Source organism: Oncorhynchus mykiss, chromosome 8, assembly GCF_013265735.2.
Source record: "Oncorhynchus mykiss isolate Arlee chromosome 8, USDA_OmykA_1.1, whole genome shotgun sequence".
Taxonomy (NCBI): Eukaryota; Metazoa; Chordata; class Actinopteri; order Salmoniformes; family Salmonidae; genus Oncorhynchus; species Oncorhynchus mykiss.
Genome location: NC_048572.1, coordinates 78,099,152 through 78,116,911, shown reverse-complemented (window position 1 = coordinate 78,116,911; position 17,760 = coordinate 78,099,152). Strand labels below are relative to the sequence as shown.

Sequence of the window (17,760 nt, the reverse complement as noted above, 5' to 3'; positions counted from 1 at the left end):
TGAGCCATGTTTCAGTGAAGCAAAGGACGTTACAGTCTCTGATGTCCCTCTGGAATGCTACCCTTGCTCGGATTTCATCAACCTTGTTGTCAAGAGACTGGACATTGGCAAGAAGAATGCTAGGGAGTGGTGCGCGCTGTGCCCGTCTCCGGAGTCTGACCAGAAGACCGCCTCGTTTCCCTCTCTTTCGGAGTCGTTTTTTTGGGTCGCTGCATAGGATCCACTCCGTTGTCCTGTTTGTAAGGCAGAACACAGGATCCGCGTCGCGAAAAACATATTCTTGGTCGTACTGATGGTGAGTTGATGCTGATCTTATATTCAGTAGTTCTTCTCGACTGTATGTAATGAAACCTAAGATGACCTGGGGTACTAATGTAAGAAATAACACGTAAAAAAAAAAAAAAACTGCATAGTTTCCTAGGAACGCGAAGCGAGGCGGCCATCTCTGTCGGCGCCGGATATACTGTTTGCTGATAATCTGGTGCTGCTGTCCCCAATCAAGGAGGGCCTAACACAGAACCTAGATATTCTGCACAGATTGTGCCAGACCTGAGCCCTGACAGACCTGTGCCCTGACAGACCTGGGCCCTGACAGACCTGGGCCCTGACAGACCTGGGCCCTGTCAGACCTGGGCCCTGACAGACCTGGGCCCTCACAGACCTGGGCCCTGTCAGACCTGGGCCCTGACAGACCTGGGCCCTGACAGACCTGGGCCCTGACAGACCTGGGCCCTGACAGTAAATCTCAGTAAGACAATAATAATGGTGTTCCAAAAAAGGTCCAGTCTCCAGGGCCACAAATACAAATTCCATCTAGACAACGTTGCCCTAGAGCACACAAAAAAACTATACATAACTTGGCCTAAACATCAGAGGCACAGGTAACTTCCACAAAGCTGTGAACGATCTGAGAGACGAGGCAAGAAGGGTCTTCTATGCCATCAAAAGGAACATCAAATTTGACATAGATTTAGGATCTGTCAAAAATACTTGAATCAGTTATAGAACCCATTGCCCTTTATAGTTGTGAGGTCTGGGGTCTGCTTACCAACCGAGAATTGACAAAATGGGACAAACACCAAATTGAGATTCTGCATGCAGAATTCTGCAAAAATATCCTGTGTACAACGTAAAACACCAAATGATGCATGCAGAGCAGAATTAGGCCGATACCGGCTAATTATCAAATTCCAGAAGAGACGTTAAATTCTACAACCACCTAAAAGGAAGCGATTCCCAAACCTTCCATAACAAAGCCATCACCTACAGAGAGATGAACCTGCTAGTCCTGGGGCTCTGTTCACAAACACAAACAGACCCCACAGAGCCCCAGGACAGCAACACAATTAGACCCAATCATGAGAAAACAAAAAGATAATTACTTGACACATTGGAAAGAATGAACAAAAAAACTAGAATGCAATTTGGCCCAAAACAGAGAGTACACAGTGGCAGAATACCTGACCACTGTGACTGACCCAAAATTAAGGAAAGCTTTGACTATGTACAGACTCAGTGAGCATAGCCTTGCTATTGAGAAAGGCTGATGTGGTTCTCAAGAGAAGACAGGTTATGTGCACACTGTCCACAAAATGAAGTGGAAACTGAGCTGCACTTCCTAACCTCCTGCCAAATGTATGACCATATTAGAGACCATATTAGATCCACAAATAATTCCAAAACAAATCTAATGTTGATAAACTCCCATATCTAATGGGTGAAATACCACAGTATGCCATACAGCAGCAAGATGTGTGACCTGTTGCCACAACAAAAGGACAACCAGTGAACAACAAACACCATTGTAAATACAACCCATATTTATGTTAATTGATATACCATTTTGTTCTTGAACTATTTGATCTTTTGTAAGCTTAATTGACTGTACTTTATTATTTAAAAAAATCACTTTTGTTTATTATCTATTCCACTTGCTTTGGCAATGTAAACATATGTTTCCCTTGCCATAAAGAGAGAGAGAGAGAAAGAGAGGGAGACGAAATAGTGAAATAGAAAGAGAGAGAGAGAGAAAGAGAGGGAGACGAAATAGTGAAATAGAAAGAGAGAGAGAGAGAGAAAGAGAGAGAGAAATAAAGAAAGAGAGAGAAGAGAGAGAAAAAGAAAGAAAGAAAGAAATAGAGAAAGAGAGGAATAAAGAGAGAGAGAGAGAGAGAGAGAGAGAGAGAGAGAGAGCGACTAATAGAAACAGAGGGTGCATTAAAGGTAACTCACTTTGTTGTTCTCCCCACAGACTCCAGTTACCTACAAAGAAACAGAATGTTTTAAGATGAATGCTGAAACATTCTGAATATGACAGTATCTAAATGATTTCATGGGTTTTAGAACACTTTCATTGAACTGTTTGCACTGATGGTATGTGTGTCTTACTTACTGCATAGTATGCTGTGCTAAAGTAAGGGTACTTTTAGGTACAGACATGCCATGCATTGTTATTGGTAGGAAATGTTTTCATGCCAACAAGGAGGCTAGTTTGCTGAGGTCTCTGTTTGTCTGAGTGTGTGTGTTTGTGTGCGCCCACATGTGTGCGTGTAGGAAGACACAGTGGGGGCTGGCTGTCAGACAGCTAGAGTCCTAGTCCGTCCCGCTCCACCCCCCCCCCCCCCCCCCTCGTGGTGTCAGTTAGTAGACAAACACTCTGGCTGACACCACCAGAAGCACTCTGATTGACACCAACAGAAACACTCAGACTGACCACCAGAAACAATGACTGACACCACCAGAAACAATGACTGACACCACCAGAAACATTGACTGACACCACCAGAAACAATGACTGACACCACCAGAAACATTGACTGACACCACCAGAAACATTGACTGACACCACCAGAAACATTGACTGACACCACCAGAAACATTGACTGACACCACCAGAAACATTGACTGACACCACCAGAAACATTGACTGACACCACCAGAAACAATGACTGACACCACCAGAAACATTGACTGACACCAACAGAAACAATGACTGACACCACCAGAAACATTGACTGACACCACCAGAAACATTGAATGACACCACCAGAAACATTGACTGACACCACCAGAAACATTGACTGACACCACCAGAAACATTGAATGACACCACCAGAAACATTGACTGACACCACCAGAAACATTGACTGACACCACCAGAAACATTGACTGACACCACCAGAAACATTGACTGACACCACCAGAAACATTGACTGACACCACCAGAAACATTGACTGACACCACCAGAAACATTGAATGACACCACCAGAAACATTGACTGACACCACCAGAAACATTGACTGACACCACCAGAAACATTGACTGACACCACCAGAAACATTGACTGACACCACCAGAAACATTGACTGACACCACCAGAAACATTGACTGACACCACCAGAAACATTGACTGACACCACCAGAAACATTGACTGACACCACCAGAAATACTGCATCCAGTAGAGATGCTTCTATATATTTAATACTCATATTGATGTTGTTTCACTTTATCATCATGGATACACCCAGATACACACATGCAAATAAACATGTGCATGTGCACACAAACACACACACACACACACACACACACACACACACACACACACACACACACTAGAGCAATACAAATATCTCTCACAGAACTGACAGGGCGATATCAAAGAGTTGGCGCTCTTTGGTTAATCGCAAACACCTGTATCAGACAAGCCCAGTGATTGGTGGATAACTCACAGCACTGTGTCCCTGGGACAGGAAGTGGTCGCTCCGGGTCTTCCTGGTACGAGTCCTGGTTAGTTATCTGAAATACATCACACATAATATTTGCCTCAGTCGGTAGAGCATGGAGCTTGCAAAGCCAAAGGTCATGGGTCCTGGGTCCGGCTGGGGCCACCCATACGTGAAAATATATGCACACATGACTGTTAGTCGCTTTGGATAAAACGCCTCTACTGAGTGGCATATATAATGGCATATGCAGTAAATATAACACACTGTATATCATTCAAAGGAATTTTACTGTGCAATAGAGGGTGAGCCATTACAGTTGAAGTTGGAAGTTTACATACATATTCCTGACATTTAATCCCATTAAAATGTCCCTGTTTTAGGTCAGTTAGGATCACCACTTTATTTTAAGAATGTGAAATGTCAGAATAATAGTAATGATTTAGTAATGAGTAGTAATGAGAATGATTTATTTCAGCTTTTATTTCTTTCATCACATTCCCAGTGGGTCAGAAGTTTACATACACTCAATTAGTATTTGGTAGCATTGCCTTTAAATTGTTTAACTTGGGTCAAATGTTTTGGGTAGCCTTCCACAAGCTTCCCACAATAAGTTGGGTGAATTTTGGCCCAATCCTACTGACAGAGCTGGAGTAACTGAGTCAGGTTTGTAGGCCTCCTTGCTCACACACGCTTTTTCAGTTCTGTCCACAAATTTTCTATAGGATTGAAGCCCCTTTGCCACAACTTTGGAAGTATGCTTGGGGTCATTGTCCAGTTGGAAGACCCATTTGCGACCAAGCTTAACTTCCTGACTGATGTCTTGAGATGTTGCTTCAATATATCCACCTAATTTTCCTGCCTCATGAAGCCATCTATTTTGTGAAGTGCACCAGCCCCTCCTGCAGCAAAGCACCCCAACAACATGATGCTGCCCCACCCGTGCTTCACGTTTGGGATGGTGTTCTTCGGCTTGCAAGCCTCCCCTTTTCTCCTCCAAACATAACGATGGTCATTATGGCCAAACAGTTATTTTTTTGTTTCATCAGATGAGAGGACATTTCTCCAAAAAGTATGATCTTTGTCCCATGTGCAGTTGCAAACCGTAGTCTGGCTTTTTTATGGCGGTTTTGGAGCAGTGGCTTCTTCCTTGCTGAGCGGCCTTTCAGGTTATGTGGATATAGATAAGTTTGTACCTGTTTCCTCCAGCATCTTCACAAGGTCCTTTGCTGTTGTTCTGGGATTGATTTGCACTTTTGGCACCAAAGTACGTCCATCTCTAGGAGACAGAACGCGTCTCCTTCCTGAGCGGTGTGACGGCTGCGTGGTCCCATGGTGTTTATACATGCGTACTATTGTTTGTGCAGATGAACGTGGTACCTTCAGGTGTTTGGAAATTGCTCCCAAGGATGAACCAGACTTGTGGAGGTCTATACATTTTTTTCTGAGGTCTTGGCTGATTTCTTTTGATTTTCCCATCATGTCAGGCAAAGAGGCACTGAGTTTGAAGGTAGGCCTTGAAATACATCCACAGGTACACCTCCAATTGACTCAAATTATGTCAATTAGAATATCAGAAGCTTCTAAAGCCATGACATCATTTTCTGGAATTTTCCAAGATGTTTAAAGGCACAGTCAATTTAGTGTATGTAAACTTCTGACCCACTGGAATTGTGATCCAGTGAATTATAAGTGAAATAATCTGTCTGTAAACAATTGTTGGAAAAATTACTTGTGTCATGTGTAACAGTTTAGCTTCCGTCCCTCTCCTCACCCCTACCTGGGCTCGAACCAGGGACCCTCTGCACACAGACAACAGTCACCCTCGAAGCATCGTTACCCATCCCGCCAGAGCAAAGGGAACAACTACTTCAGGTCTCAGAGCGAGTGACGTCACCCAATTGAAACGCTATTAGCGCGCACCACTTCTAACTAGCTAGCCATTTTACATCAGTTACACATGCACAAAGTTCATGTCCTAACCGACTTGCCAAAACTATAGTTTGTTAAGAATACATTTGTGGAGTTGTTGAAAAAGAGTTTTAATGACTCCAACCTAAGTGTATGTAAACTTCCGACTTCAACTGTATATGTGTTGGACAACAGCTTACATCCTGGTCTCTCATGGCATTGAGTTGCTCCAGTTTTTTGGCCCAATAGCGTGCCTCTTCTTCAGGGATATCTGAAAACAAGAGCCCAACAAAAAATCACAGCTGACCAGCACACACACGTAGGTATGTACCCTCGCAGATGCACACACCACAGCAATTAACATTAAGCTTTCCAACAGCAGTTTTACTTGGATAACTTACATAAATGATAACGCCCAAGATGCTGGTGTTTGGAGGATATATTGGCACGGATGTTGTTAGGCCCGAGACAACGGCTTAGAGGGCATTATCACTTTTATACAACGGGTTACCAATATATTCAAATAATGGTTCTAGCAGCGAAGAGGGCGAACCGGAGGATTCCGAGCCATCCACTTCTACCGATGATGACAGCTCTCTGGGTGGACAAGAACAGTGAACAGCCATACCTCCAAACAATGCCAGCAGGGACCCTACTATTTGGGTCCCGGACTCAGATTCGTCGCACCAGGCCTAGCCATACCTCCAAACAATGCCAGCAGGGACCCTACTATTTGGGTCCCGGACTCAGATTTGTCGCTCCACGTCCCCGATGACAGTGGTGCTGCTGCAGGATATCAATCCGAGGGCCTTTTTTTCGGCCAAGAAGCACGCACTCGCTGAACCCGGTTCTCTCTGGCGCAGCATTGTGTTGCTTCGAAGCGGCTGAGTTTTTAAATGCGTTAAGGTCTTTGACAGAAAGCTTATTTTAAACTGCTCCAGCGAAACGAGGCCCGCCTTGCATTTCTGAAAGCACTCCAAAGCTCAAATGATCTCACTCTTTTTACAGTTCTACAGGAATATTAAATGATATGTTAAATTTGTTAAAGAAAAGGACAAAAAGGACACCTATTGTTAGCTTTCTATTTTGAAATAAATACCTAAAGTATCCAGATTATATGAAGCGTTCTAGAACAATGCTTAACTCCGTGATGCCTTATGGTAGAAACAAGTTTTAAAATGCACACGAAAGACGTGACTCGGATGCGTATGGGGATATATTGATTCCTCTCTATGACATTTTGAAGCTAAGCTGCAGCCTATAATCTTCAAGGAGACAAACAAATTGACTTTGCTATTCTGTCCCTATTAATTGAGCTTTTCACTTTCTGAAAAGAGAAGACGTTGGTTTAAACCCAGGCAACTTTTAGGAAAGCGCTTCTGTTGTTGTGTCAGGCAATGGAGGAATAGCCAGCAGTTGAAGCTTACAGTTTTCTGCTTCGGTAGAGCGTCTGTCTGGGTGGAAAGGTAACTTTTGAAAGTGCCATGCATGGATTCCTAAGGATGTCTAAGATGTTATTATTTGCAAACCAAACAGCTGTTCCAAACCAGACACTGGTTTGACATTGGAGAAATATGTTAAGAATGCCCATTTCTTCCCTGAAACGTCTATTTCATTATCCACCTTTCATTTGAGACTTAAGTCAGACAAACATTTTCTTTTGATTGCAATATATATATTTTTCCCCAAATAATGCACACAGAAATATAAAAAACGAATTTAATAGAGACATTGGTGATTTTATCAATTTATCAATCAGATGTAAAATATTAGGCTGTTATTGACATTGAACTGATTATATAGCCTACTAACCAGATGTGTTTTAAAAAAGTGTTTATTTTGTAGCATAGGCATGTGGATTGGGCTGCTATTATGTTCTGTTTCTCCATTTTTTAGGCCAAAACTATTGCCGATCCCCGCTGTACATAGTTTAGCGGGGATAAGAGGGCGGACGTTTTTTGTCTTGCCTAGGGAAGCAGAATGTCCAGGGTCGGCCCTGCCAGTTCATTCAGTCTTTTCGTTCTGCATCTATGGGCGCGACCCAGTCGTTCATTCTAAATGTTCCATTGCCATACTGGCTGGCAACGTTCTTATCCCTTGCTTGCTAGCTAGCCAACTACGGCTAACGTACAGTCACGTCAAACAGTGCAGCCAGAATAACAGCAAAATAGATGCATTTGCATTTGTTTAAGCTGTTTTCTAGTGATATTTATTTGGACACATCCATAACAATGAGCTAAAAAGGCACGATTTCGCCTCGAATGGAAAATGTGCTATTGTTTTTACCTTGGCAAGTCAGTTAAGAACACATTATTAATTGCAATGACAGCCTATCAGTGGCGGAACGACAGATTTGAACCTTGTCAGCTCGGGGATTCAATCTTGCAACCTTTCGTTTACTAGTCCAATGCTCTAACCACTAAGCTACCTGCTGCTCCCTCAAGACACTGCTATTCAGAATGAGGTAGCCTACAACACATATGCACTAACACAATCACTTCAACCTGACGCTGGAGACTGCAAATCAGCTGCGTTTCATTTGACCTGTTTTCAATTACATGTATTTTCTATATAACCATAAAATTTATGCCAGCTGATTCATGATGTCGACTGGCTGAGAAACGCTGCCTGCCAGTCTGTATTGTCCCGACTCCCGACACGTTCATTACTATGGGACAGCCGGAGATCGAATATTGAAACAATGTTGCAAATGTCGGAGAGACAGACAGCAAGGTTTATAAAAAGCTCAGCTGTTGAAAACATAAAAAAAGTGAGATCAATTCTAAATGCTTTTTATAGTGGAAATCAAATTCATAAATTGCCTGTCTGGGCTGATGAGTGGATTGTGCAGTCAGATGGAACAGAGTAAATAGGCATTTATTTTAAAGTCATAGATTTAGCAGGTGGTAGTTTGTGGAATAGACACAGTCTGGAATCCGGTTTTAACCAATCAGCATTCAGGATTATACCCACCCTTTGTTTAAATACTACTAGCTGGTTAGAAGCTACTCTAGTGCCCCCATTTCCCCCCAAACTATTACCACTAATCACAGTGAGATTGACTTTTCACCCAGAACCCCAGGCCTTTAAATAACCTATTGGCTTGACTGTTGCTCAGACAAACAGACAGAGTCAGATCACCAGTATATAGGGGATGAGAGGCAGTGTAAAATTACTCTTAATCAATGCTAGCAGAGCGAATCCTGATTACGTTCACACAGGAAGCTAAAGGGAACGACAGCAGCAGCCAACCTAGTGACACAGATCCGTGTGTTTCTATGGGGACACATGGAATGTAATTAAACAGCGTTGTATTCACTAGCAAGGAAACGGAAGCAAATGGGCCGAAACCGAGAGGGACTACCAGGTCTTGTCCAATGAGAAACACTTGTTTTCATTTTCCATTGCAAAATGTTTTGTTACGTTGTACACCAATGAATATAAGACCCTGGACAACTCAGCTAAAGATCAGAATGTAAGTTCAGGTGTGATTATGTTCACATTAAGATGCTTCTCTGGCATGACTGTGTATGTGGAGTGTGGACAGTGACACGTACAAATATGATTCGAGACATCTAAACTACTTTTGCCCCTTTTAGAATCTGAGAGTGGAAGACTTACACTCTCGTCTCTAACATGTACACTCGACATTTCCGAACATTCCCAATACAAGTCAGAATGTTGAAGAAACTTACTTGACCTGTTGTCTTCTGATTTTGTCCTCGTGTCGAAGGTAATCTGAGACAGAATATCCACAGGGAAGTATTATGAGCCCCTCTTTCAGTACGCTGGTTTGCATATGGTTCTGTCAGTTTGTATTTCCCTTTTGTATTTTCAATACTAACACAATTTGCACGCGACTTAAACATTTGCACAATATGTAGACAATGGCTGACCGTAGCCGAACCACAGACCCAACGTTGCTGACTTTTAATTTTCAGTAAAACACAAGCACTTCCAGCTGATTGCTAGAAAACGTTCATCGGTTGACAATGTTCCTGTTGTTTACACACTATGCATCACATGTAATGGGTCAGGAGATGGAAAATACAAACTGGAACTATAAGCCGACAGCCGTATACAGACCAGTGCTACAACAAGTTTGGTTAATAATAATACTCTCCTGTGGACATTTTATCTCCACTTCCTACCGTCAAAAGGACCAACAACACGGACAACCAGTAAAGTGTATTTAAATATAATTTCATTCAACACTTTGGCTTGTAGAGACCCCTGCGTCTTTTTTTTAGGGCGATTTCTTTCAGACTGAACATCCATGGGGTAACCATGGTAACAGTCTAGCGTATTAGGCACATCTACTGTATTTTATTTACTGTATTTTATCTACTCTATTTTTAACTACTCTATTATATCTACTGTATTTTAAGACGTTTTGGGGGAATAAATTAGGGTCAATGAAGTATAGTCATTATTTTATTCATTAAGTTGTGTTTGTTCATCCATCCGTTAATAATTGTTTTGTGTATTAGTTAGTTATTTCATTGGTTCCCTCCCTCACTCACCGAGAGGCAGTTCAAAGCGTGTGTCCAGCAGCACCTGGTGTAAAGTGGGGTCTTTGGTTCCACAGATATCGTTGTCCGCCATGATAACCTGGGAGTCCAGGGTCAGCCAGTCCCCCGGACCCTCCTACACAATAGAAATGGAACGCATGAACCTGATACACCATTCATTATCATTGTTAGTTTGTTAGTTAGAACCCCATTGTAATACTGCATACTAAAACATTAGCCTGGTCCCAGATCAGTTCGTGCTGTCTTACCGTCTCTTACAGTCATTGTCATGTAACTGACAACCAGTCTGTCCCTGGATCTTTCAACAGGGACTAATTCAGTGATTCATTCTAATTGTACATTCCACTCAGAGCTTCCATGGCTGATATAATTTATTATCCCAAGGAGTTGCCTTGCCCCGGCTTAGGAAGTAAGTAGTACTATAATTTTTCAATTTAAATTACTTTGCAAAATTCTTGCAACCAATAGAATGTTACATGTATGGGGGATACAATCTTCCAGCTCTGCAGATTCTGCTGTGAGGAGGCAGAGTCATTAGATCATTTATTTTGGTATTTTCCATATGTAGCTCGTTTTTGGTCACAGGTCCAGGAATGGCTGAAGAATTGCAACATTTGTCTAGAACTAATGCTGCAGATAGCAATACTGGGTGATTTGAAAAGCCATAGTCAATCAATCAATAATATAATTATTATTTTAGCAAAAATGTTTATTTTGAGAATAGAAAGGTTCAATTCGTTTGTGAAGCATCACAGGACAGTTGAACAATATATGGCAAATAGAAATCCAAAATGGATGATGTTGAGAGATAGATGGGAGGGGTTGAATGGAGCTGAAGGGACTAATAGCAAGGTAAATCATGTAAAACATACATGTAAAACATCTGTACATACATGTAAAACATCTGTACATACATGTAAAACATCTGTACATACATGTAAAACATCTAAAACATCTGTACATACATGTAAAACATCTGTAAAATGTATGTAGGTTCACAACTTTTACAAAGAGAAATCAAACTGGATGGACATCAGAAATAGAGGTAGGACTAAAAACGAACAAAAAATAACTATTGTAAAATAGACTGAATGTCAAATGTGTATAAGATGTATAAACTGAAGGTAAAAGCCGTAGTGTTTATTAGTTTACTCCAATTGGGGGATCGGTGGAAGGGTTTGTGGGGAATAATAATAAAGGTATATTCTTTAAAAAAGTATGTATGTCTATATAGGTATGTGTATGTACAGTGCCTTGCGAAAGTATTCGGCCCCCTTGAACTTTGCGACCTTTTGCCACATTTCAGGCTTCAAACATAAAGATATAAAACTGTATTTTTTTGTGAAGAATCAACAACAAGTGGGACACAATCATGAAGTGGAACGACATTTATTGGATATTTCAAACTTTTTTAACAAATCAAAAACTGAAAAATTGGGCGTGCAAAATTATTCAGCCCCTTTACTTTCAGTGCAGCAAACTCTCTCCAGAAGTTCAGTGAGGATCTCTGAATGATCCAATGTTGACCTAAATGACTAATGATGATAAATACAATCCACCTGTGTGTAATCAAGTCTCCGTATAAATGCACCTGCACTGTGATAGTCTCAGAGGTCCATTAAAAGCGCAGAGAGCATCATGAAGAACAAGGAACACACCAGGCAGGTCCGAGATACTGTTGTGAAGAAGTTTAAAGCCGGATTTGGATACAAAAAGATTTCCCAAGCTTTTAACATCCCAAGGAGCACTGTGAAAGCGATAATATTGAAATGGAAGGAGTATCAGACCACTGCAAATCTACCAAGACCTGGCCGTCCCTCTAAACTTTCAGCTCATACAAGGAGAATACTGATCAGAGATGCAGCCAAGAGGCCCATGATCACTCTGGATGAACTGCAGAGATCTACAGCTGAGGTGGGAGACTCTGTCCATAGGACAACAATCAGTCGTATATTGCACAAATCTGGCCTTTATGGAAGAGTGGCAAGTAGAAAGCCATTTCTTAAAGATATCCATAAAAAGTGTCGTTTAAAGTTTGCCACAAGCCACCTGGGAGACACACCAAACATGTGGAAGAAGGTGCTCTGGTCAGATGAAACCAAAATTGAACTTTTTGGCAACAATGCAAAACGTTATGTTTGGCGTAAAAGCAACACAGCTCATCACCCTGAACACCAATCCCCACTGTCAAACATGGTGGTGGCAGCATCATGGTTTGGGCCTGCTTTTCTTCAGCAGGGACAGGGAAGATGGTTAAAATTGATGGGAAGATGGATGGAGCCAAATACAGGACCATTCTGGAAGAAAACCTGATGGAGTCTGCAAAAGACCTGAGACTGGGACGGATATTTGTCTTCCAACAAGACAATGATCCAAAACATAAAGCAAAATCTACAATGGAATGGTTCAAAAATAAACATATCCAGGTGTTAGAATGGCCAAGTCAAAGTCCAGACCTGCAAAGTTCAAGGGGGCCGAATACTTTCGCAAGGCACTGTATATATGTGTATATGTATGCATGCATGTATGGATATATATATTTACCCCAAAAATATATGGGGGATTGGAAATGATGCAGACAGTTACATTGATGAAACCAATATTCTTTCCGCAATATTAAGCTGATCCCCCCCCCCAATTTTTTTTTATTTTTAAGTAAGTAAGTAGTACTATGCCAGTATGAGTTTTGGGGGTGTAGTGTACCTCGTTTGATTGGCGGATGCTGTGCAGGGGGATCCACACCGTGCCAACCATGGTGTCCCATATTAAGCCTTTATTCCACATCTCCACCGTCAGCCCCAGGTCCAGCCTGTTAATCTCACTAGAGACAGACAGAGAGAGACACATAGACAGAGACAGAGAGAGACACGGAGAGAGGGACAGAGAGAGGGAGAACGAGAGAGAGAGAGGGAGAAAGAGAGAGACAGAGAGACAGAGAGAGACACAGAGAGAGACACAGAGAGAGACACGGAGAGAGGGACAGAGAGAGGGAGAACGAGAGAGAGAGAGGGAGAAAGAGAGAGAGAAAGAGACAGAGACAGGGAGAAAGAGAGAGACACAGAGAGAGGGAGAAAGAGAGACAGAGAGAGGGAGAAAGAGAGAGACAGAGAGAGAGACACAGAGAGAGGGAGAAAGAGAGACACAAAGAGAGGGAGAACCAGAGACAGAGAGAGGGAGAAAGAGAGAGACAAGACAGAGTGAGAGACAGAGAGAGAGACAAGACAGAGAGAGAGACAGATAGAGAGACACAGAGAGAGGGAGAAAGAGAGAGAGAAAGAGAGAGACAGAGAGAGGGAGAAAGAGAGAGAGAGAGAGACAGAGAGAAACAAGACAGAGAGAGAGAGAGAGACAGAGAGAGAGAGACACAGACAGAGAGACAGAGAGAGGGAGAAAGCGAGAGAGAAAGAGAGAGAAAAAGAGAGACACAGAGAGAGGGAGAAAGAGAGAGACAGAGGGAGAGAGAGACACAGAGAGAGACACAGAGCGAGACACAGAGAGAGGGAGAAAGAGAGACAGAGAGAGGGAGAAAGAGATGGAGAAGACAGCAGGAGAGAGAATGGGGAAAAGAGATACACAGAGGAGTTTGTGTCAGGAAGACAGGAATAAACTGAGTGGAAGGAGTGAGGGAGGGTTGGAGGGGGGAGGAGGAGGAACTAGAGTAAACAGAGGCCGACCCAGAGTCAGACAAAAGCCCAGGGTGGGACATACAAATGTGCTGTGTGATTGGGATTATTATATTTTTTCTCTCTCTCTAACACACAGACACACACACACAAATTACTTCTGGGTCTGAGGGTACCAAATAGAAAATACGTCTCTATAAGAGAGTGTCTGGGAGGAATCTAACAAACAGCCTTTACAAGACAACAGGGAGTTATTAAACAGAGAGACGGTGGAGAGGTAGAGAGCGAGGGGAGAGAGGGGAAGAGAGAGATGGGGGAGTAGAGAGGGGGGAGAGGTAGAGAGACGGGGGAGAGGTAGAGAGACGGGGGAGAGGTAGAGAGACGGGGGAGAGGTAGAGAGCGAGGGGAGGGAGGGGAAGAGAGAGATGGGGGAGTAGAGAGGGGGGAGAGGTAGAGAACGAGGGGAGGGAGGGGAAGAGAGAGATGGGGGAGAAGAGAGGGGGGAGAGGTAGAGAACGAGGGGAGGGAGGGGAAGAGAGAGATGGGGGAGTAGAGAGGGGGGAGAGGTAGAGAATGAGGGGAGGGAGGGGAAGAGAGAGATGGGGGAGTAGAGAGGGGGGAGAGGTAGAGAGCGAGGGGAGGGAGGGGAAGAGAGAGATGGGGGAGTAGAGAGGGGGGAGAGGTAGAGAGACGGGGGAGAGGTAGAGAGACGGGGGAGAAGTAGAGAGACGGGGGAGAGGTAGAGAGCGAGGGGAGGGAGGGGAAGAGAGAGATGGGGGAGTAGAGAGGGGGGAGAGGTAGAGAACGAGGGGAGGGAGGGGAAGAGGGAGATGGGGGAGTAGAGAGGGGGAGAGGTAGAGAACGAGGGGAGGGAGGGGAAGAGAGAGATGGGGGAGTAGAGAGGGGGGAGAGGTAGAGAATGAGGGGAGGGAGGGGAAGAGAGAGATGGGGGAGTAGAGAGGGGGGAGAGGTAGAGAGCGAGGGGAGGGAGGGGAAGAGAGAGATGGGGGAGTAGAGAGGGGAGAGCGGTAGAGAGCGAGGGGAGAGAGGGGAAGAGAGAGATGGAGGAGTAGAGAGGGGGGAGAGGTAGAGAACGAGGGGAAGAGAGGGATGGGGGAGTAGAGAGGGGGGAGAGGTAGAGAACGAGGGGAGGGAGGGGAAGAGAGAGATGGGGGAGAAGAGAGGGGAGAGAGGTAGAGAGCGAGGGGAGGGAGGGGAAGAGAGAGATGGGGGAGTAGAGAGGGGGGAGAGGTAGAGAACGAGGGGAGGGAGGGGAAGAGAGAGATGGGGGAGTAGAGAGGGGGGAGAGGTAGAGAACGAGGGGAGGGAGGGAGGGGAAGAGAGAGATGGGGGAGTAGAGAGGGGAGAGAGGTAGAGAGCAAGGGGAGGGAGGGGAAGAGAGAGATGGGGGAGTAGAGAGGGGAGAGAGGTAGAGAGCGAGGGGAAGAGAGGGATGGGGGAGTAGAGAGAGGGGAGAGGTAGAGAACGAGGGGAGGGAGGGGAAGAGAGAGATGGGGGAGAAGAGAGGGGAGAGAGGTAGAGAGCGAGGGGAGGGAGGGGAAGAGAGAGATGAGGGAGTAGAGAGTGGAGAGAGGTAGAGAGACGGGGGAGAGGTAGAGAGACGGGGGAGTAGAGAGGGGAGAGAGGTAGAGAACGAGGGGAGGGAGGGGAAGAGAGAGATGGGGGAGTAGAGAGGGGAGAGAGGTAGAGAACGAGGGGAGGGAGAGGAAGAGAGATATGGGGGAGTAGAGAGGGGAGAGAGGTAGAGAGCGAGGGGAGGGAGGGGAAGAGAGAGATGGGGGAGTAGAGAGGGGTGAGAGGTAGAGAATGAGGGGAGGGAGGGGAAGAGAGAGATGGGGGAGTAGAGAGGGGAGAGAGGTAGAGAGCGAGGGGAGGGAGGGGAAGAGAGAGATGGGGGAGTAGAGAGGGGTGAGAGGTAGAGAATGAGGAGAGGGAGGGGAAGAGAGAGATGGGGGAGTAGAGAGGGGGAGAGGTAGAGAGCGAGTGGAGAGAGAGGAAGGGGGAGAGGTAGAGAGCGAGGGGAGAGGGGAAGAGAGAGATGGGGAGTAGAGAGGGGAGAGAGGTAGAGAGCGAGTGGAGAGAGGGGAAGAAAGAGATGGGGGAGTAGAGAGGGGGAGAGGTAGAGAACGAGGGGAGGGAGGGGAAGAGAGAGATGGGGGAGTAGAGAGGGGGGAGAGAGGGGAAGAGAGAGATGGGGGAGTAGAGAGGGGGAGAGGTAGAGAGCGAGTGGAGAGAGGGGAAGAGAGAGATGGGGGAGTAGAGAGGGGGGAGAGAGATGGAGGAGGTGGGGGGGGGGGGGGGGGGGGGGGGGGGGGGGGGCGTTTGGGAGAGGGGAGACGCCCACAAGCCTCACAAGACTAGTCTGAAGGTAGCCGGGTACCAGTTTAAAAAATGAATGGAAGTATATATGGCGATAGTTTAGAGCATAAAATAAGGAGTTAAATACATATAAAAAATAAATAAGGAATTATTTCCTGACCCTTCTTATATCTCTCAGATATAGGACAGGCACTTAGGAACACACTTCCTTTAGCCCCTAAAAATCTGTTTATCGATGTATAAAGATGTAATTCAATGCCTTTCTATGGGATAATAGCAGTAAGGCCAAATTCAATGTCTCATCAACTATACAGTGCAAATTAATCCCAGTGCATTGCCTAAAACAGGGCATTTTTACTAGGATTAAATGTCAAGATCAAATGTACTAGGATTAAATGTCATTTAATTCTAGTAAAAATTCCCTGTTTTAGGTCCGTTAGGATTACCACTTCATATTAAGAATGTGAAATGTCAGAATAATAGTAGAGAGAATGATTTATTTCAGCTTTTATTTCTTTAATCACATTCCCAGTGGGTCAGAAGTTTACATACACTCAATAAGTATTTGGTAGCATTGCTTTTAAATTGTTTAACTTGGGTAAAACGTTTCGGGTAGCCTTCCACAAGCTTCCCACAATAAGTTGGGTGAATTTTGGCCCATTCCTCCTGACAGAGCTGGAGTTACTGAGTCAGGTTTGTAGGCCTCCTTTTCTGCACACGCTTTTTCAGTTATGCCCACAACATTTCTATAGGATTGAGGTCAGGGCTTTGTGATGGCTACTCCAATACCTTGACTTTGTTGTGCTTAAGCCATTTTGCCACAACTTTGGAAGTATGCTTGGGGTCATTGTCCAGTTGGAAGACCCATTTGCGACCAAGCTTAACTTCCTGACTGATGTCTTGAGATGTTGCTTCAATATATTCACATCATTTTCATGCCTCATGAAGCCATCTATTTTGTGAAGTGCACCAGCCCCTCCTGCAGCAAAGCACCCCCACAACATGATGCTGCCACCCCCGTGCTTCACGGTTGGGATGGTGTTCTTCGGCTTGCAAGCCTCCCCCTTTTTCCTCAAAACATAACAATGGTCATTATGGCCAAACAGTTCAATTTTTATTTCATCAGACGAGAGGACATTTCTCCAAAAAGTACGATCTTTGTCCCCATGTGCAGTTGCAAACCGTAGTCTGGCTTTTTTATGGCGGTTTTGGAGCAGTGGCTTCTTCCTTGCTGAGCGGCCTTTCAGGTTATGTGGATATAGATAATTTTGTACCTGTTTCCTCCAGCATCTTCACAAGGTCCTTTGCTGTTGTTCTGGGATTGATTTGCACTTTTGGCAACCAAGGTATGTCCATCTCTAGGAGACAGAACGCGTCTCCTTCCTGAGCTGTGTGACGGCTGCGTGGTCCCATGGTGTTTATAGTTGCGTACTATTGTTTGTACAGATGAACGTGGTTCCTTCAGGCGTTTGGAAATTGCTCCCAAGGATGAACCAGACTTGTGGAGGTCTACACATTTTTTCCTGAGGTCTTGGCTGATTTCTCTTGATTTTCCCATGATGTCAAGCAAAGAGGCACTGAGTTTGAAGGTAGGCCTTGAGATACATCCACAGGTATACCTCCAATT

General features: G+C 44.5%; 1 protein-coding gene across 3 annotated transcripts in view; it reads right to left on the bottom strand.

The window, feature by feature from the left end:
* Positions 1-17,760, bottom strand: part of LOC110530995 (protein unc-13 homolog A) — a 115,491-nt gene that overhangs the window by 71,138 nt on the left and 26,593 nt on the right. For all 3 annotated transcript variants that reach the window (XM_036986344.1, XM_036986346.1, XM_036986345.1), the window contains exons 4-8: positions 12,874-12,991; positions 10,162-10,285; positions 5,839-5,909; positions 3,734-3,800; positions 2,233-2,262 (exon numbers count right to left, since the gene is read on the bottom strand). In XM_036986344.1, coding sequence (XP_036842239.1) covers positions 2,233-2,262; positions 3,734-3,800; positions 5,839-5,909; positions 10,162-10,285; positions 12,874-12,991 — 410 coding nt within the window. The remainder of the gene's footprint in view (positions 1-2,232; positions 2,263-3,733; positions 3,801-5,838; positions 5,910-10,161; positions 10,286-12,873; positions 12,992-17,760) is intronic.